At 37.8% G+C, this 17,317-nt stretch overlaps 1 protein-coding gene and 1 pseudogene across 18 annotated transcripts in view; one reads left to right on the top strand and one right to left on the bottom strand.

Annotated features, from left to right (window-relative positions):
* NRG3 (neuregulin 3) overlaps nt 1–17,317 on the top strand; it is a 1,122,850-nt gene that overhangs the window by 470,452 nt on the left and 635,081 nt on the right. For all 18 annotated transcript variants that reach the window (XM_045361990.3, XM_045361994.3, XM_074001660.1 and 15 more), the window contains one exon: nt 12,611–12,740. In XM_045361990.3, coding sequence (XP_045217925.2) covers nt 12,611–12,740 — 130 coding nt within the window. The remainder of the gene's footprint in view (nt 1–12,610; nt 12,741–17,317) is intronic.
* On the bottom strand, nt 5,983–6,609 carry LOC102138574 (high mobility group protein B1 pseudogene; annotated as a pseudogene).

Genomic DNA, 17,317 nt, shown 5'->3' with positions numbered 1-17,317 from the left:
CCCCGGCCTATATATTTGTTTTTTTGATGTTTGCTTTTGAGGACTTGGTCATAATTTTTTTGCCTAGGCCAATGGTCAGTAAAGTTTTCCTAGGTTTTCTTCTAGGATTTTTACAGTTTCAAGTCTTATATTTAAGTATTTAATTTCATCTTGAGTTAATTTTTGTATATGGTAAGAGATATGGGTATGGTTTCATTCGTCAGCATATGGTTATCCAATTTTTCCAGAACCATTTGTTGAACAGAGTGTTCTCTCCCCAGTGTACATTTTTGTTGACTTAGTCAAAGGTCAGTTGGTCACAGGTATGTGGCTTTATCAAATCTAGGGCTCTCAATGCTATAGTAACCAAAACAGTATGGTACTGGAATAAAAAATAGACATATAGATAAATGTTACAGAATGAAGAGCTGATAAATGATTTCAATAAAGTTTCAAGATACAAAATCTACATGGAAAAATCTGTGGCACTGCTAAACACCAATAATAATAATCGAGCTGAGAACCAAATCAAGAACTCAATCCCATTTAAAATTGTTACCAAAAAAATACATTGGCATATATTTAATGAAGGAAGTGAAAGATCTCTACAAGGAAAACTACAAAACACTAATCATAGATGACATGAACATGTGGAAAATCACCCCATGCTTATGGATTTGAAGAATCAATATCATTAAAATGACTATACTGCCCAAAGCAATGTACATATTCAATACCATTCCATTATATTACCGATGTCATTTTTCACAGGATTAGAAAGAAAAAATCCTAAAATGTATATGGAACCAAAAAAGGGCTTTAACAGTCAAAGCAATGCTAAGCAACTGGAACAAAGCTGGAGGCATCACATGCCTGACTTCAAATTATACTAAAGACAGATTTAGACCATGAAAGTAGACCTGATGTACAGCAGTACACTTCATTAATTGTACTGACTGTTAAGAAATTACAATAATTTTATTCTATGTGGTAAATAACCACTGCTCAAATCCCCCTGAAAATTGTCCCCCTATGCCACCCTGGATGCCTGGGTTCCCAAACCTCCTCAGTGTTAATCCAGAAACAAGAGTTAACATATAGCCCCAGAGGGACCTCCAGGACCCTGCTTCTCTCTTATGGCTGTACAGATTTATTCTGATTAGTCTTCTAATTTTCATATGACTTATTAAATATTTTGAATGTCACATCCATACATACATACTTTCCAGACAAGAAATTTGGATGTGGGAGAAAATTCCTTAATAAACAAAAATATTAATTTTCATTTAAAAAACTGCTTTATTTTTTACATGGAACCCATGAACATAAAAAAAAAAAACCCTTGATTATTAGTCAGCTTCAGGTATGTTCACAGAAGTATAGATATGTTTTTCATCATTCATTTCCAAAAACATTATTACAGATTTGCAGCAACAAGATGCTGTTATCTTGTCATTCTGAAGTTTTGTGTATGCCTATGATGTTGGTATAATCTTCATTGTTATAACCATTATGATACTTAGTCATAGAAAGGATGGATTAAGCATTTATTATGTGTCAGGCTTTGTAATAAATTATGGTGATACAGAGATTGACTTGGTAGGTCCCTAAGTTCCCATAATCTAGTTTGAGAAGAGGATGGAGAAGGAACATGTAAGCAGTGAAACTGCAATTCAGAATGATCATCACAGTATTAGAGATGAATAGGAAGTGTGCCTGGAGTTCTGAATACTTTCAGCCACTTCTAACCTGAGGAGCTAGGGAAGACTTCAGTATGTGCTTACATTTCACATAAACCTAAAACAATTAGAAAATTTTTTTCTAGGCAGAGATATGTAGCTGTGTACAATGTAAAGGGAATAGCACATTTAAGTTCATAGTCTAAAAGTGGCCGTATGTGTTCCAGTACTATTGGAGCTCAAGGAGTGTAAGAGGGATTAGGAAGTGCAGTCCCAGAGAGCCTTCTCTGATGGCTTGTGTGAGGAATTGCTGAATAAGCTAGGAAGTGTTTGTTAATCTTGTGTAATGAAGACCCAATGGAGTTTTAGCCACAAGATGAAGAGAGCTCACATGTGCTCTTGAGGTGGGTGTGTTAACTCTTGAGTAAGTAGTAGAAGCCAGTGTGAGGTACAGGGAGATCAGACAGGAGGCTGTTGCTATGTGTGAGAAACTTTTATCCACTAAAAGTTTCATATAAAGACACATTTGGGAAATAAAGATGTTGTAGAGAATGGAACACCATCCCCACCATGGATAGCATCCAGATTAATGCTGGAAATCAAATTTCAATTAGAAAATTGCTTAGAAAACATGTTGTCAGAGGAAGGAGAGCCATGTAATTCAAGTCTATGATGGCATCTCTTTCAAGTTTCCCAATGCATCTGACTCAGAAGATAGAATCAGTCTGTTAGCTGAGGTCTCTCTGTGCTGGAGAAGCATGAAAAGGGTCCCACGAACATAGACTCAGTTCTCTTTGAAGTTTAAGATCCATCTACAAATGGCCATGTTCTTTTCTTAGCAGAAAGTATTGGGGTTTCTACATACATGCTGCTCACTGCTCATGTGTAAGTATGGTAAAATTCGAGCAAGTGGAAAATGACCCTGCTGTAATCCAGATCATAATATTTCTAAATAAGCACACACAATAGTCAACCAACCTACTTCATGATTTTTTATGGAATGAGGCAGAGACAAGGCCACTGTACACCCATGAAAAAGTATAAGTATGAACTTCTGACCTATGTGAGGTAAGTGTTTGCTCCTTCTCTGTCAATAGCAAGCCCTACTACAGTCTTCCAGCATATTGGATTTTTAGGCCACTCGGTTAGCAATTGTCTTCGCTTCTACGTAGCATTCAATCCTTAATGTACTCCTGCTTTTCTTAGCCTATAGAGTAGTTCAAACTCCCAGGGAGGCTGTTTTGTTAGAAGGAATGAAGTCTCTATGGGTATACTGAAAATCTCATCTACAATAGATAAAAGTCCATAATTTAGGGTTAGTGTGAGCATATTCATTCAATAAGTATTTATTGAATAATTATTGGATAGCAGGTGATGAGCTAGTTCTTAGGAATACGTATACCCACATACATGCACACACACACACACACACACACACACACACACACAGAGAGATATAAAACATGTTTGTATCTTCCAGAAGCATATGGTTTATGGGATAAACAAATGGAAATAATGAAGGTTATTATTTCTAGTAGCAAGTTTGAGAATATCCCATAGGGTGATGCTCATTTTTGTTAGACTTTGATAAATCATCTCAAAGGCTAGGCTTCCCAGACATGTGTGTTATCTGTGGCTCAAGACTATGAGTAGCAGTCATAGCTCTGATTGAAAGAATGAGAGACAAAGAGCAGAAAGAGAGGGGTGTAGTTCTGTGACCTAAATGGTGAAAATTCCCCAGAGAAGAAAGCCTTTACTGGGCAACACTATAGAGAGTTTTGTAGAGAACAGAAATATCCAATGGGAATTTATTTTTTGCTGAAGTTTTCTCTGTCTTATAGTATGTTCTCTGGATGAAATCTGTGGACAACTGTGGGATTGTTGGGGTAAAGGTGGCAACCTGCAGAGTGAAGCATGTGCAAAGGCCTCAGGGGACCTGGGACATTTGAACAATTGTGGCTTATGTATTGAAAGTGGGGGGCAGTTATTACGTATGAGATGAGGAGTGAGAGACACAGAGGGCTTGGGAAGATTTTAGTCTTCATCGTAAGAGCCTAGATAAGCCATGACATGATTTTCTGAACAGCAGTGACTGATTGCTATGGTTTTTTTTTTTTTTTCCCGCATATATTATGGAAACAGATTTTATTGTAAATAATTCATTTTAGGGTGGCTAGCATGTGCACAGACAGGTCTGTAAGGAATATTCCAGATAAGATGAGATGGAAAGAAGTGGTAGATTCAAAAGATATTTAGGAGTTAAAATCAAGAGTGTTTGGTGATTGCACATGCAGGATCAAGAGAATGGCTACTAGGTTTCTGGCCTGGACAGTGCGATCGGTGGTGTCACATTAACTGAGACTGGGATTGCTAAAGGAAGAGCAGGTTCGTTGAGGAAGAGCAAGAGTTCCATTTTCTATAAGCAAATTCTGAGGTGCTTTTGGGAGGTCCATCAAGAGGGAAGAGATAGGCAGACTGGAATTCAGAGAAACCTGTGAGCTGGATGTGTAAAATCAAGGTTATTGGCATGTAGATAACAGAGAGGATCATCCACGCAGCTGGTTTTCAGAGTTTAGGGTTCATGAGAATGATCTAGAAAGTTTTCTAAAGCAACATCCAGGACCCACCTCCAACGTTTCTGGTGCAGTAGGTCATGGATGGAGTCCATGCTTTACATTTCTAACATACTCACTCAGAGATGGTTCTGATGCTGCTAATTTGAGTACCACCTGGGAATAGCACTCACCTAGAGAATAAATAAATAAAAAAGAAAGAAAGAATGGAAATAAAAATGTGACCTATGGGAAACATTATAACAGAGTCAGTCAAGCTGCATTGGTTTGTGTTCAGAAGCTCCCAGGTAAGAGCCACGAACCTTGGGTCAATGAAGTAAACAAAGTAAGTAAAGACTCAATCTCTCTATTTGTAATAATAATAATAATAATAATAATACAAATAGCACAAATTCATAGTGTTGTTTTAAGGTCAAAAAAGACAGCTAAAAGAAAACACTTAGCATGGTGTTAAGTATATGTTTGGGGTCATTTGAAAGCCAGTCTTTAAGTAATCCAGCATTTAAATATAGATTAGATGATACTGAGTTGGTGAAAGTCAAAGGTCAAGAGGAAAATCAAGACTATGTGGTAACATAGATTCCAAGGAAAGAAGGGTTTTCACAAAGGCAAGAGTGGTTATGAGTGTCAGTTGCTTTTGAGAATTTCAACAAGATACAGAAAAAAACAACAACAAAACAAACAAACAAACAAAAACCACTATTGGATTTAGAGATAACAGTAACATAAAATAGGCCATTTCAGGAAAGCGATGTGGGGTGCAGAGATAGTGTCTGTGAAGCACATAGCACAGAGCCTAGCATACGCCAAGGGCTCCAGTGACAGTAGATGCTATTATTATTATCATAGTTCAAAGCAGTTTGTAATATGCATGTGTTCGCATGCTGGTTAAAGGAAATATATTCAGTTGAGGATAAACTCTGCAATTCCCAAAGAAATGCATTTCCATTGAACAAGCTATGTCCCATTCAGGTTTAAATAGCTGAAACAGTTTTTAAAAGCAGGATTTCAAACTGCAACGTGGCAGATATGTCATGCAACTTTAACAAGGGCCCTTTCTTCACTTGCTGCAAGAATTAATGGCTCTGGGATACATCAAGAACTGTCAGTTCTCACAGCAGCCCCACGAATCAATTGAACTTTTAAAATCTTTGCCCTATACTCCCCATTTCTCCCATGCCAGCAAAGTGAACAATTGTCTGATCTTTGGCAGCAGGGAGAAAGCTATCTTTGCATCTTGCCAGCTGAGAAATGGTTTGTTTCCCTTTTCAAACACCACAGCATTCTTCTTGCAATTTCCCTTTACCATTAAATATTTTATAACTTAGTCTCATGCCAGTGCGCCTTCCTGGGTGCCCGATAAATGACAGATTCTACAGAAAATTTTAATATATGGCAGCAGGTTTCATTTACAGTATTCCTACAGAAGAGGCTGCTGGAGTCAACAACCATACTTAAATGGCTTCTGGCTTGTAAAGGTAGTTTGCTAATCCCAAAAGCTTTTAGATTGCATTGCCAGATTCTTACCTTTTCTTAGAGAATGGTCATATTGTGAACTCTATGGGAGAGGAAAAAAAAAAAAAAAAAAAAAAAAACTGCTTGAGGAATGTGACAGTTTTTTGTTTGTTTGTTTAAAAATAAATCTTACATAGCCTTACATTTTAATTTTTTTTTTCTTTAAGAGGAATGAGTTGTGTACATGGGGTTTAAATGCTTTATAGACAGGGAAAAAAAACTGTGCTAGAACCAACTTATTCATCATCATGTTCATCTTCTTTATCTTTATCTTCTTCATCCTCTTCATCTTCCTCATCTTTCTCCTCTTCCTTCTTTTCCTTGCTTTTTTCAGCCTTGACAACTCCCTTTTTTGCTGCATCAGGCTTTCCTTTAGCTCGATATGCAGCAGTATCCCTTTCGTATTTTGCCTTCAGCTTCGCAGCCTTCTTTTCATAAGGCTGCTTGTCACCTGCAGCAGTGTTATTCCACGTCTCTCCCAGGTTCTTTGCAACATCATCAAAGGGCAGGCCAGGATGTTCTCCTTTGGTTTTCCGGCGATACTCAGAGCAGAACAGGAAAAAGCTCGAAGGAGGCCTTTTGGGTACATTGGGATCCTTGAACTTTTCTGTCTCTCCTTTAGGAGGGATATAGGTTTTCATTTCTCTTTCATAACGGGCCTTGTCCGCCTTTGCCATATCTTCAAATTTTCCTTTCTCTTTAGCAGACATGCTCTTCCACCTTTCTGAGCACTTCTTAGAAAACTCTGAGAAGTTGACTGAAGCATCTGGGTGCTGCTGCTTACGCTCCTCCCGACAAGTTTACACAAAAAATGCATATGATGACATTTTACCTCTCGGCTTCTTAGGATCTCCTTTGCCCATGTGTAGTTATTTTTCTGCACTAAGAATTGAGGCCGCTGCACTTCCGCGGACATAAGAAACGAACTCCTGGAACTCAAGGTCAGCCGGGGTTGGGTTCCTGTTGCTGCACGCGTGGCCCGCCCGAAACCGCTACAAAGTAGTGGCGCGTCCGACTGCCCAACTCTAGCGGTCAAAGAGGAAATCTGACATTTTTAAGCCAGGAGTGTGAAGAGTTTATTTAGGATCTCATCGGAGTCTCAATGTTTTTCTGTTTTTGTGTTGTTTTTGTTTTGTTTTGTTTGTTTGTTTTTTGTGGCGGGGAGTGGGGGGTGACCTTGCTTTTCCCATCCAAGATTCCTTTTCCTGTGCCAATTCAATCACACATATTCAAGCCCAGCTCCAATGCCAACACTTTAAGAAACCTTCAGAGATAACTATAGCCTGAATTAAGCTCTCCCTTCCTTTGACTATCTCATGCAATTATTATCTGTAATAACCAATTTAGTACTCTTGTTCCTGCAACAAAATATGTGTTCCCACAGTGTGCTGCATGGTGCCGGCAACCCAGAAACCTCCATAAGTAATATTCAGGTTGAACTCAGTACTTCAGGGGGAAACCAGTCATCGTTTTAATTCATTAATAAATTAACTTTAATTGCAAAATCTGCGGGGATTTCTGTCTTCCAACCCAACATTTTCTTCCCTTTTGCCTTTAATGAATTCACCACCACCACCTCTCACTGTGCTTTTAATTACTGTACTGATTACTTACTATGTATGCTACATGATGTGGAAAGGATAGAGAACTTAAAAGCAAAGCACTCCCTGACCTGCCTGGGGATAGAGACCGAAACGTATAAAAACATAAGAAAACACATAAACTACATATAACAAGTACCAGAGGAGTGATCCAGATAATTGCACAGTTCCTGTGGCCCCAAGTGATGGGGTACTATTTCTAATGTCAGCAGTAGTACTTCCTTAAACTGATCCCTAGACCTTGGTCATGGTGCTTGGAAAACGCTTTCTCAGCACAATCTCTGCTCATCTTAATCCTAACACTCCTTTATTCTTCCTGTCTCTCTTTTCTGGAAAATCCTTTCCAATTGTTTTGCTTTGTCTTCTCCTCCTTTGTCCTCCATGCTGCTGAGCTGATTTTTCCCTCCTTTAATGAAATTCTATGCTCTTTCCCTAAGTTGTTTTGGAGCCCTTCTTATATCCTAACTGAATTTGCTTCCCAGATATTTTTAAAAGAGAGTTTTTGTTCACTATAACACTTTTTTTTTTTTTTTTTTTTTTTTTTTCTGTTTTGAGACAGGGCCTCACTCAGCCCTGCCTCAAACAGGCTGGGATGCAGTGACGCAATACCAGTTCACTGCAACCTCGACCTCCTGGGCTCAGGTGATCCTCCAACCTCAGCCTTCTGAGTAGCTGGGGTCACAGGCATGTGCCACCATGCTCAACTAATTTATTATTATTATTGCTATTTGTATAGATGGGGTCCCCCTATGTTGTCCTGGCTGGTCACAGACTCCTGGATTCAAGTGATCCTCCTACCTTGGTCCCTATAGTTCTGAGATACAGATGTGAGCCAGAGTGCCCAGCCTATGATACCACTTTTTAACACCAACAAGTAGAAAAAGACTATATATAAAAAGTTGTCCTCTTTTTTTTTTTTTTTTTTTTTTAAGATGGAATTTCCCTCTTGTTGCCCGGGCCGGAGTGCAATGGTGCAATCTCGGTCCACTGCAACCTCCACCTCATGGGTTCAAGTGATTCTCCTGCCTCAGCCTTGAAGGAGCTGGGAATACAGGTGCCTGCCATCATGCCTGGCTAATTTTTTGTATTTTTAGTAGAGACAGGGTCTCACCGTGTTGGCCAGGCTGGTCTGGAACTCCTGACCTCAGGTGATCTGCCCACCTTGGCCTCCCAAAGTGCTGGGATTATGAGTGTGAGCCACCACGCCCGGCCAAAGTTTCTATCTATGTAATACTATATAGATAAATACCTATTCTGTGCCTCTCTGTGTCAAGCCTTCCATAAGCCCGTGGATTAAAGATGTGAAGACTTCTCTGCTCCATGGAAGCAAGCTCATGGTCCAGTCATATGGGAGCTTCAGAAGCTGATGAATGTGGAGAGAATGACGTCTGATAGCAGGGCCCACTCTGGAATAAGGGAACATAAAGAAAGCCTTGAAATACAAATTGGAATTCACAGGAACATTAGGCCCCTCTTGTTTACTTACAGGAATCTTCATCCATATAATTGTTTTGAAGGCAATAGCTCTATAACAAATTATTTACCAAATTACATTCCTAGAAACAGAAGTTTGATTAAGTACATGCCAAAATAGTACCATATAGTATATAGCCAGCTTAGTGTATTGGACTGTCTTAAAAGTGGCATAGCTTTAAAAAATATAAACAAGCTTCCGAAAGTATTGAATTTGCTCACAGATGAGAGTTTTATATCTGATTACAGAGATACACCAAGGTTGTTTAGGGTCATAACTTTTATAGTTTGGCATTAGATCTTATCCACGTTCTCATTCTCACAAATGTTCCATGTTCCTTCTTCAGAATAAAACACTCAGCTGGATACATTAGAGCACACTATGCCACCTTAGGGCACAGAAGGACAATAAAGAATTGCACCTTATAGTTTTTTTTTTTTTTGGCTCATTCTTATTTATGTTGTATTTTATGTGTTTTGTAGTATATCTTATATGTTGAAAATTAAATAGATGTATGAATACATACATGCACTTTAATCAGATGTACCAATGTAGGAGGATATCATCCAAAATTATTAGCATCTCTTTATTAGGCTTTGTTTGGCTGTAAGTAATAGAAAACCTGAATAAGAGTAACTTAGACATAGTATGCTTATTATTCATTCAACAAAAATCTAGGTAGGTGGTCTTAGAGTTAGCATAGCAACCTAGTGATTTTATTAAGGGTCCAGAATTTGCCTATATTTCCATACACATCTTTTGCATGACTTTCAAGAATAAAATTTCACCTGGTGATGAATTACACTTACCCTACCCAATGCCTCTGTGATTTCAGGTAATAATACTATTATTATAAAATGCTTAGGTACATTCTAAGCTTTCAAATGTATTGATAATTGCAGTTATTTACTTAAAGAATGATCATGCCCAATGTTTTATTATTGTTTATTGTCATTTAAAAATTATAATAATGATGTTTTCTTTGAATTCAGTAAAGTCATTGTGAAGGTTAAGCATGAGTATTTTAAATTAATTTGGGGATTCTTTAAGCTGTGGAAATGGAAAGCCTCAGTGCATGTTAAGCCTGATATCTGAGCTTTCCCACCCCAGACTTTTGCAGAGCCATTTACTCGGGTCTCTGATCCTCTGTAATGTGCTGATAGATGATAACATGATGGAGAAATCCGTTGGTAGAATGGGGCGGTAACCACTAGAGACAGCAGTTGTCAGATGGAAATTAATTGATTGTAATTGCTTTGCCATTGTATTGCACTTGAAGTCTGTAGCTTGTTAAAACCACTGATTATAAAATAAGGATCTCACTTTTTATGCTGTAGATTATGTTAATGAAAAGCTGTTCTTAGAAGCATGATCAGTGAATATCAATAAATGGATAATAAGAAATTAAAGGAAAAGTTAACTAACTGATCATGAGTTAATATACTTCAGCAGCCAGAGTAGCAGTCAAATGTGCACGGTTTCATATTGAATTTTTTGCTCAGAGCTCTTGAATTTTAAATATTTCCCATAGAGAGTTGATTCTGTGTGACTGTTTGTCACATACTGTCTTGAATAACAGATCTTTACTATAGAGAATCTCCTGCAAGATGAAAAATGTGTGTGTTTTGCAGAGCCTTTATTTTGTGCCAAAGTATTAACAAGCAGATATTTTGAAGTGGAAAACATAGGTTCCCATTGCAACACCAATAGTGGTTTATTTCAGTGCTCATGGAATATGAGTAACATATGTGTGAGGGTCTGTGTGAATCTGAAGGCCTTGCTTTTGCAATCTTTATCAATATTACAAAACGTATACTAAAATGATAACATAAATGTTAAATTATATTTCACTTTTTGCTGTACAAAATGCATTAACTTTTGTAAAATTGTAATGAGGTTTTTAATTACAGCTTTCATTTCTAGCATTTAATTATTGATGTTAGAGAGATCAGATATTTTGAAGATATTTTTATGAGCACCAATTCTTATCAAGCCTCCATGCTGGCCCTCAAGGACGTTACAGAGGAAAAGAACAGATAAAACAAAGGATTACTTGCAGTTTTGAATGCAGTGAGGAAAGTGATAAGAGGCACTGGGAGGCACATGATGAGATCATCTAAATTCTGAGGATTTCTGGGTGTCCTCAACAAAGAATGAAGGTCTGGGAAGAAGGAGCAGTGTGACAGTTCTTGGTATTTTGAGAAAATAGAATCATAGTTGAAAATTAAGTTGCATGAAGTTTTAAAATGCAAGAAGAGACCATCAGACAGATAAACATATAGATGGCCCATGCCCTGGTTTGCCCTACTATGGATTTTAAAGTTATTCCCACAGGAGAGCCCCATGAGGATTTTTAGATGTGGGAGAGATAGGGATGAGTTTCCTTTTAAAATGATCACTCACCATCAGTTGTGACGATAATCAGGGAAGAAGCTCATTGTGACCTTCATTTACTTTCTTAGTTCATTTTCTATTGCTTTAACTGAATACCTGAAGCTGGGCAATTTACAAAGAAAATACATTTATTTCTTGCAGTTTTGGAGTCTGGGAAGTCCAAGGTCAAGGGGCTGCATCTGCTGAGGGCATTCTTGCTGGTGAGGACTCTCTGCAAGCCCTGAGGCAGTGCAGGGCATCGCATGGATGGGGGCAAGAGAATGTCAGCTCAGTCCTTCTTTCTCTTCTTAAACAGCCAACAGTTCCATCATGGGGGCCTCACCGTGATGACTTTATCTATTCCTAATTACCTCCCAAAGGCCCCATCTTCAAATATCATCAACATAAAAATTTAAGGATTAAGTTTCCAACACATGGAATTTAGGAGACACATTCAAACAAGGGCGGTTAATAAGCTGGTATAATATCCTGTGCTGTTGAATATTATTATTAATCTAAATATGTGTAAAGGAAATTAAAAGCTTAAGCGCTGAAGAATTTTTTCTTCTTTGACTTTTTAAGTATATTTTTTGTTGAATGTTATGGTGGAATTGGTGCTAATAGTTAGTTGCTTAAAGCTCTGTAATTAGAATAATGTCTACATGTGGTAATAAAGTCTGTATCTTGTAGATAGCACATATTTATGGTTAGTCTCGTATTTGGGATGCAGATATTGATGTATAACTTAATTTGAAAATGTATGTAATTATGATTTTAAAAATGCATGTTTAAGATAATGCTAAAAAATGACAATAATTGGTCCTGTTAAATATTTACCAGAAACATTCTTCATATTTGAGAATCTGGTTCAGAATTTAGAACATTTGCATTTTAATTACATAATAAAAGGAGAAAGTGAAAGAATAATTGGCTTAGCTATTAGCCAATTATAGCTGTAACTAAAAAAAAAATCCCCCAAACTGACATTGGATTCCACAGAATAGTCACAATATACATTGATCAGATGTTTAATTATATTTGGCAGCAATAAAGGGAAGGGAATGTTGTTTCAATCCTTCATACAACTTGTTTGTTAAAACTAAAATTAATGAGGGTGGATTTGGGGTGTGTTTGACTCAGGATCGTTGAGCTTTTAGTGTTTATGTGTCCTCAAATGGGGCTTCTCCAGAGTGACTCCAATAGTTAAAATTTAGTGGAGAAATAAGACAATTGAATACAGTGGTTACAGCCAGCTGCCTTTGGTCAGTACCATGGAGGGTTGGAGCTGTCTGTCTAGAGTCCCAGAGGTCAGAGCCCATGAGAAGGCCTCCGTACAGAGATCCAGGACCAGTGACAGGAGTTGTTGGTGTCAGAATGTGCTGCTGACAGCATTTCCCTCTGTGCTTTCCCTGACAGATACGACGACATATTCCACAGAGCGATCCGAGCACTTCAAACCCTGCCGAGACAAGGACCTCGCATACTGTCTCAACGATGGCGAATGCTTTGTGATCGAAACCCTGACCGGATCCCATAAACACTGTCGGTAAGCCACTGAGGACACTGGTGGAAAGGGCAGGCCCTCTGTAAGGCCTGGGGGTGGAGGGTGCTGGCAGCATCTGTAATGTGTCATGTCCGGGATACACACAGTCCCACTGTTTGAATAGCAGAATTGGGAGTTTTAATTTGGAAAGGGCAAGGCTGCTGTCTCTTTAACAGTTGAAGACAAAACGGAAACAAAGCAGTCACGGTTTACGTTTTACCTGACTAAGCAAACGAAGATGTACCTTTAGATCTGCAAAGTTAATGGAAATAATTATTTACACACTTTAGAAGAGTATATTTATGATGTGGAACTTAGGCATATATCCTAGTACTCAGAAATAATCGGTTCTTGAGAACCTGCTGACTGTGGCAGGAGAAGCAAACTACTCATCTAAGATCTAGAATCTCCGTATTTATTTGTGAACAAACCCCAGAGACTTTAACTGTGTCCAGAGAAAACTGCATTTTATTTTGTTTCTGCCCTCCTTTATTAATTTCAATACTTTCTCTTAACACTTCTGATGAAACACTCTCCAGCAAGAAGTTGTAAATGAAATAGCAGTCCTGTTATAGTCTAAGTAGAGAACTACTTGGGGAAAACTCCCAGTAGAGATCAGGAAGGTGTTTAATTGGTTTTTAGAGACATAAGTTACGTAACTGCTAAAAGTAAAAACCAGGGGGGATAAAGAGTGCACTTATAGACACTGCAGCTTTAAGACTCCATAGAAGAATCAAATTAACATCTGAAAAATGTTTCTTACCAAGTTTTCACTTCAAGTAATACCCTGGTAATTTGTTTTTCTTTGCAATTGTATATGCATCGGTGATCATAGATATCCACACCCCTTTTCTTCTCTTTATTTGCTCTTCTCATATGACACAGTTATTAAATTAATTATTCGGAATCATGAGGCATGGAAAATTATGACTTTTTTCTATTACTGTTATAAAACTCGATTCCCATGTTGTTTCACTAAGATGATGTAGAGAAATGTATCGTATAGTTACAAACTTAGAACATGCCATGCCGGCGGAAGCTGCCTGGATCCAAGAGCCAGGTTTAGTCCACAGGGAAGATGTATTGCCACACTGAGCAATGGCACAGGTTTGGAAGAACAGATACATGATATGGTAGGAGGGCTCTGTAAAAGTTACCGTATGTCCTGTGTCAGGACAAATAGAACTGTGACCTTTCCTCACCCCTGACATGTGGTGTTCATGTATGACTTTGGCAGTGCCACTGCATGCACCCGAGTTGCAAAATTGGCACCTTATTCCTATGCTCTGCAAACCTGGGTTGGGGAAGAAGGGGAGTGGGGATTGTTTCTCTCCACACTTCTCCTCTCTCATATTTTTTTGTGACTGTGCACGTATGGACACGAAGCACACAAGTGATATTAAGACCTTAAGGGAAAATCCAGGAATGCACTACTCCTTCAAAGTGTGATGTGCATGCAAGCCCTTTTAGATCCTCAACCATGTTACAGTTACCTTGGTCAATCTAATGAGATTATCATTTGGAAGTGGGCAATGCAATCAATTATGTTTGAATTTGTAATCAATTGAAGAAGAGATGAATCAGAAGCATTGGCTAAAGCAGTGGCTTTCTTTGATGGTGTTTTCCCCGGAGGAAGAATTGGATCAGGTCCCACCACAGTATGCAGGCTGAGATGATTCATCTTTTCCAAAACTGAGACTATCAGGAGAACAAAGTAATTCTTCTTTTCCGTCGTTTGACCGTGCTGTATATTTCATTACTTCATGAGTGTGTTAATTTGCTAGGACTGCTGTAACATAGTGCTACAGACTGGGTGGCTTCACTATGGAAATTTATTTTCTCACAGTCCCGGTCAGAAGTCCAACATAAAGGTGTCAGCAGAGTTGATTCCTTTTGAGGTCTCTCTCCTTGGCTTATGGACAGTCAAGGAGATGTATCTTATCATGTTTCCTCTGTAGGTGTTTGTGTTTGGAGTTGATTCCTTTTCAGGCCTCTCTCCTTGGCCTGTAGATGGTCAAGGAGATGTATCTTCTCCTCATGTTTCCTCTGTAGGTGTGTGTGTTCCAAATTTCCTCTAAGGACATCAGCCATATTAGGTTGGAGCACATCCTCATGACCTTATTTTAACTTCATTACTTCTGTAAAGACCTTTCTCCAAATATGATCACATTCTGAGGAACTGGAGTTTACTTCATGTAGGGATTTTAATTTTTGTAGATAAATTCAGTCCATAACAATGAATCTCATGTCCATAAAAGAAAAATCCTTTCCTTTTATGCATATGCATGTACATCTCTAATTTTTGTAACACACACATAAGCAGATATATATCTATAGTTTAAATGAAATGATGTACATATTTAATAATTTTGGCCTTCTGTCTTCATATTTCTTGCATATTTCAGTACAGACAGCCTGTTATTTAACATAGACTCACAACATAGCTAATCATGACAAAAGACTAGCCTAAGACAAAATTGGAACTCGAGTAGGTTAATAGATGCCTATAAATCTCCTACTAGTGTGTATGAATAAATCACACATCACATGTGCCTGCTATTCATCTCTCAAGCTTTGCTGTGAATAAAAGGCTTACATTTGTTCCTGCATCAGCCACTTCTAAAAATTCCAATGTAGTTATTAATAATGTGCCATTTTGTACAGCACTCTATTTAAGTAGTATGTTTCAGTCATTCTCCTATTCAACAAATGTTTACTGAGCACCTCCTATCACGAAGATACTGTTGAATAAATACAGAAATGTATTTAAAAATTAAACGGCACAGTGCTTCATAATGTGTTTGCAGTAAGAAAAATACTTCATCGTTAGGAAATTTTAAAAAGCAAAATACTTCAGAGTGACTGACATACTACAAGGAGTATCTTTATGACATAGTAGTTACTGGATTTTGTTTCAAGTTAGATAAGATGCCATTTAATAGATCTGAGTGGCAGTGTAAAGGCTTGTGTGTGACCCTAGCTGTTTCAATAGTTTATTTTTATATGTCTCAAAAGATTAGACATTTAAATCTGAAAGAAATTAAAATTATATTTCTTGGATTAAAAAAAAATTGTAATCCTATAATAAACTGCATCAAATAGTTTTCTATGTTGTGAAAATAGACCATGCTCTGACACGTTTCTGTTTTCTTCTCAAGGAACAATAGGTGCACAATTACCAAACTATTTGTGATAGAAATCCTGAAAGTACATGCTCAAAAAAAAAAAAAAAAAAAAAGAGAATAATGATCTCAGAAAAGGGAGGTGTTGAAAGTGGGGGACACTTTTGTTTCTTTGTAATTTTGTTATTCCAATTCTTCAAGAAACATTTGTGGTACCAGTACTTAGAAATTATAAAGCAATTTAATTTAAAAAAAAAAAAAAAAAAAAACTTGACAGAAGGATTTTTTTTTTTTTTTTTTTTTTAAGAGACGGAGTCTCCCTCTGTAACCCGGCTAGAGTGCAGTGGCAGGATCTTGGCTCACTGCAAACTCCGCCTCCTGAGTTCAAGCCATTCTCCTGCCTCAGCCTCCTACCATGCCCGGCTAATTTTTGTATTTTTAGTAGAGATGGGGTTTCACCATGTTAGCCAAGATGGTCTTGATCTCCTGACCTTATGATCCACCCGCCTAGGCCTCCCAAAGTGCTGGGATTACAGGCGTGAGCCACCACGCCTGGCCGGATTTTTAAAGAACAAGAAATAGAGAAAATAGATTTTCCTAAATTCAAAATATAATGTGTATCTATCTATATATATGTATGTGTGTGTATGTATATATTTATTTTTCTGAGAGGAAGGCTTGCTCTGTCATTCAGGTTGGAGTACAGTGGTGTGATCTTGGATCATTGCAACCTCAATCTCCTGAGCTCAGGCCATTTTCCCTACACAGCCTCCTGAGTAGCTGGGACTACAGGCACTCACCACCATGCACAGATAATTTCTGTATTTTTTTATTTTTTATTTTTTTTGTAGAGATGGGGCCTCACTAGGTTGTCCAGGCTGGTCCCCAACTCCTGGCCTCAAGTGATTCTCCTGCCTCGGCTTCCTAAAATGTTGGGATTACAGGTGTGAGTTACTATAGCCAGCCTCAAAATATAAATCCACAGACCATCCACAGGCTAATTAGTGAAAACACATTGTGGTATATTGTGGGACTGAATATAGAACAAGGATTGATTCATAAACCAGAGGAAAATGAGGGAACAATTTTTCAATTAATGATTGACTATCAGGTAAATAGTATCAGAAGTGTATATTGACCCCTCTTTCTATACCAAAAGTATACTAATGATTTCAAAAGTTAATGTAATAAACAAATAAAGCCTAAGGAAAATAATAAATAAAATTACGTATTCATGTATGTCAGCAATTGTAAGGACCTCGTGAGCAAATAAAAACAATGGAAGGCAAAAATTAACAACTTTGACACAGCGTTGTTTTTTATCTGAATATCATAAATCAGAAACAAAATTAAAAGACAAGCTATGAGGAAACCGAATAACAAAGAGGGCAAAGAATTAAAACCCCAAAGAAGTCACGTAGATCAAGGGGTAACATTAAAATAAAATCTCAATAGGGA

The sequence above is a fragment of the Macaca fascicularis genome, chromosome 9 (genome assembly GCF_037993035.2).
Source record: "Macaca fascicularis isolate 582-1 chromosome 9, T2T-MFA8v1.1".
In the NCBI taxonomy this organism is placed as follows: domain Eukaryota; kingdom Metazoa; phylum Chordata; class Mammalia; order Primates; family Cercopithecidae; genus Macaca; species Macaca fascicularis.
Note: the sequence above shows the minus strand (reverse complement) of the source record. Positions and strands in the feature narration are given on the sequence as shown.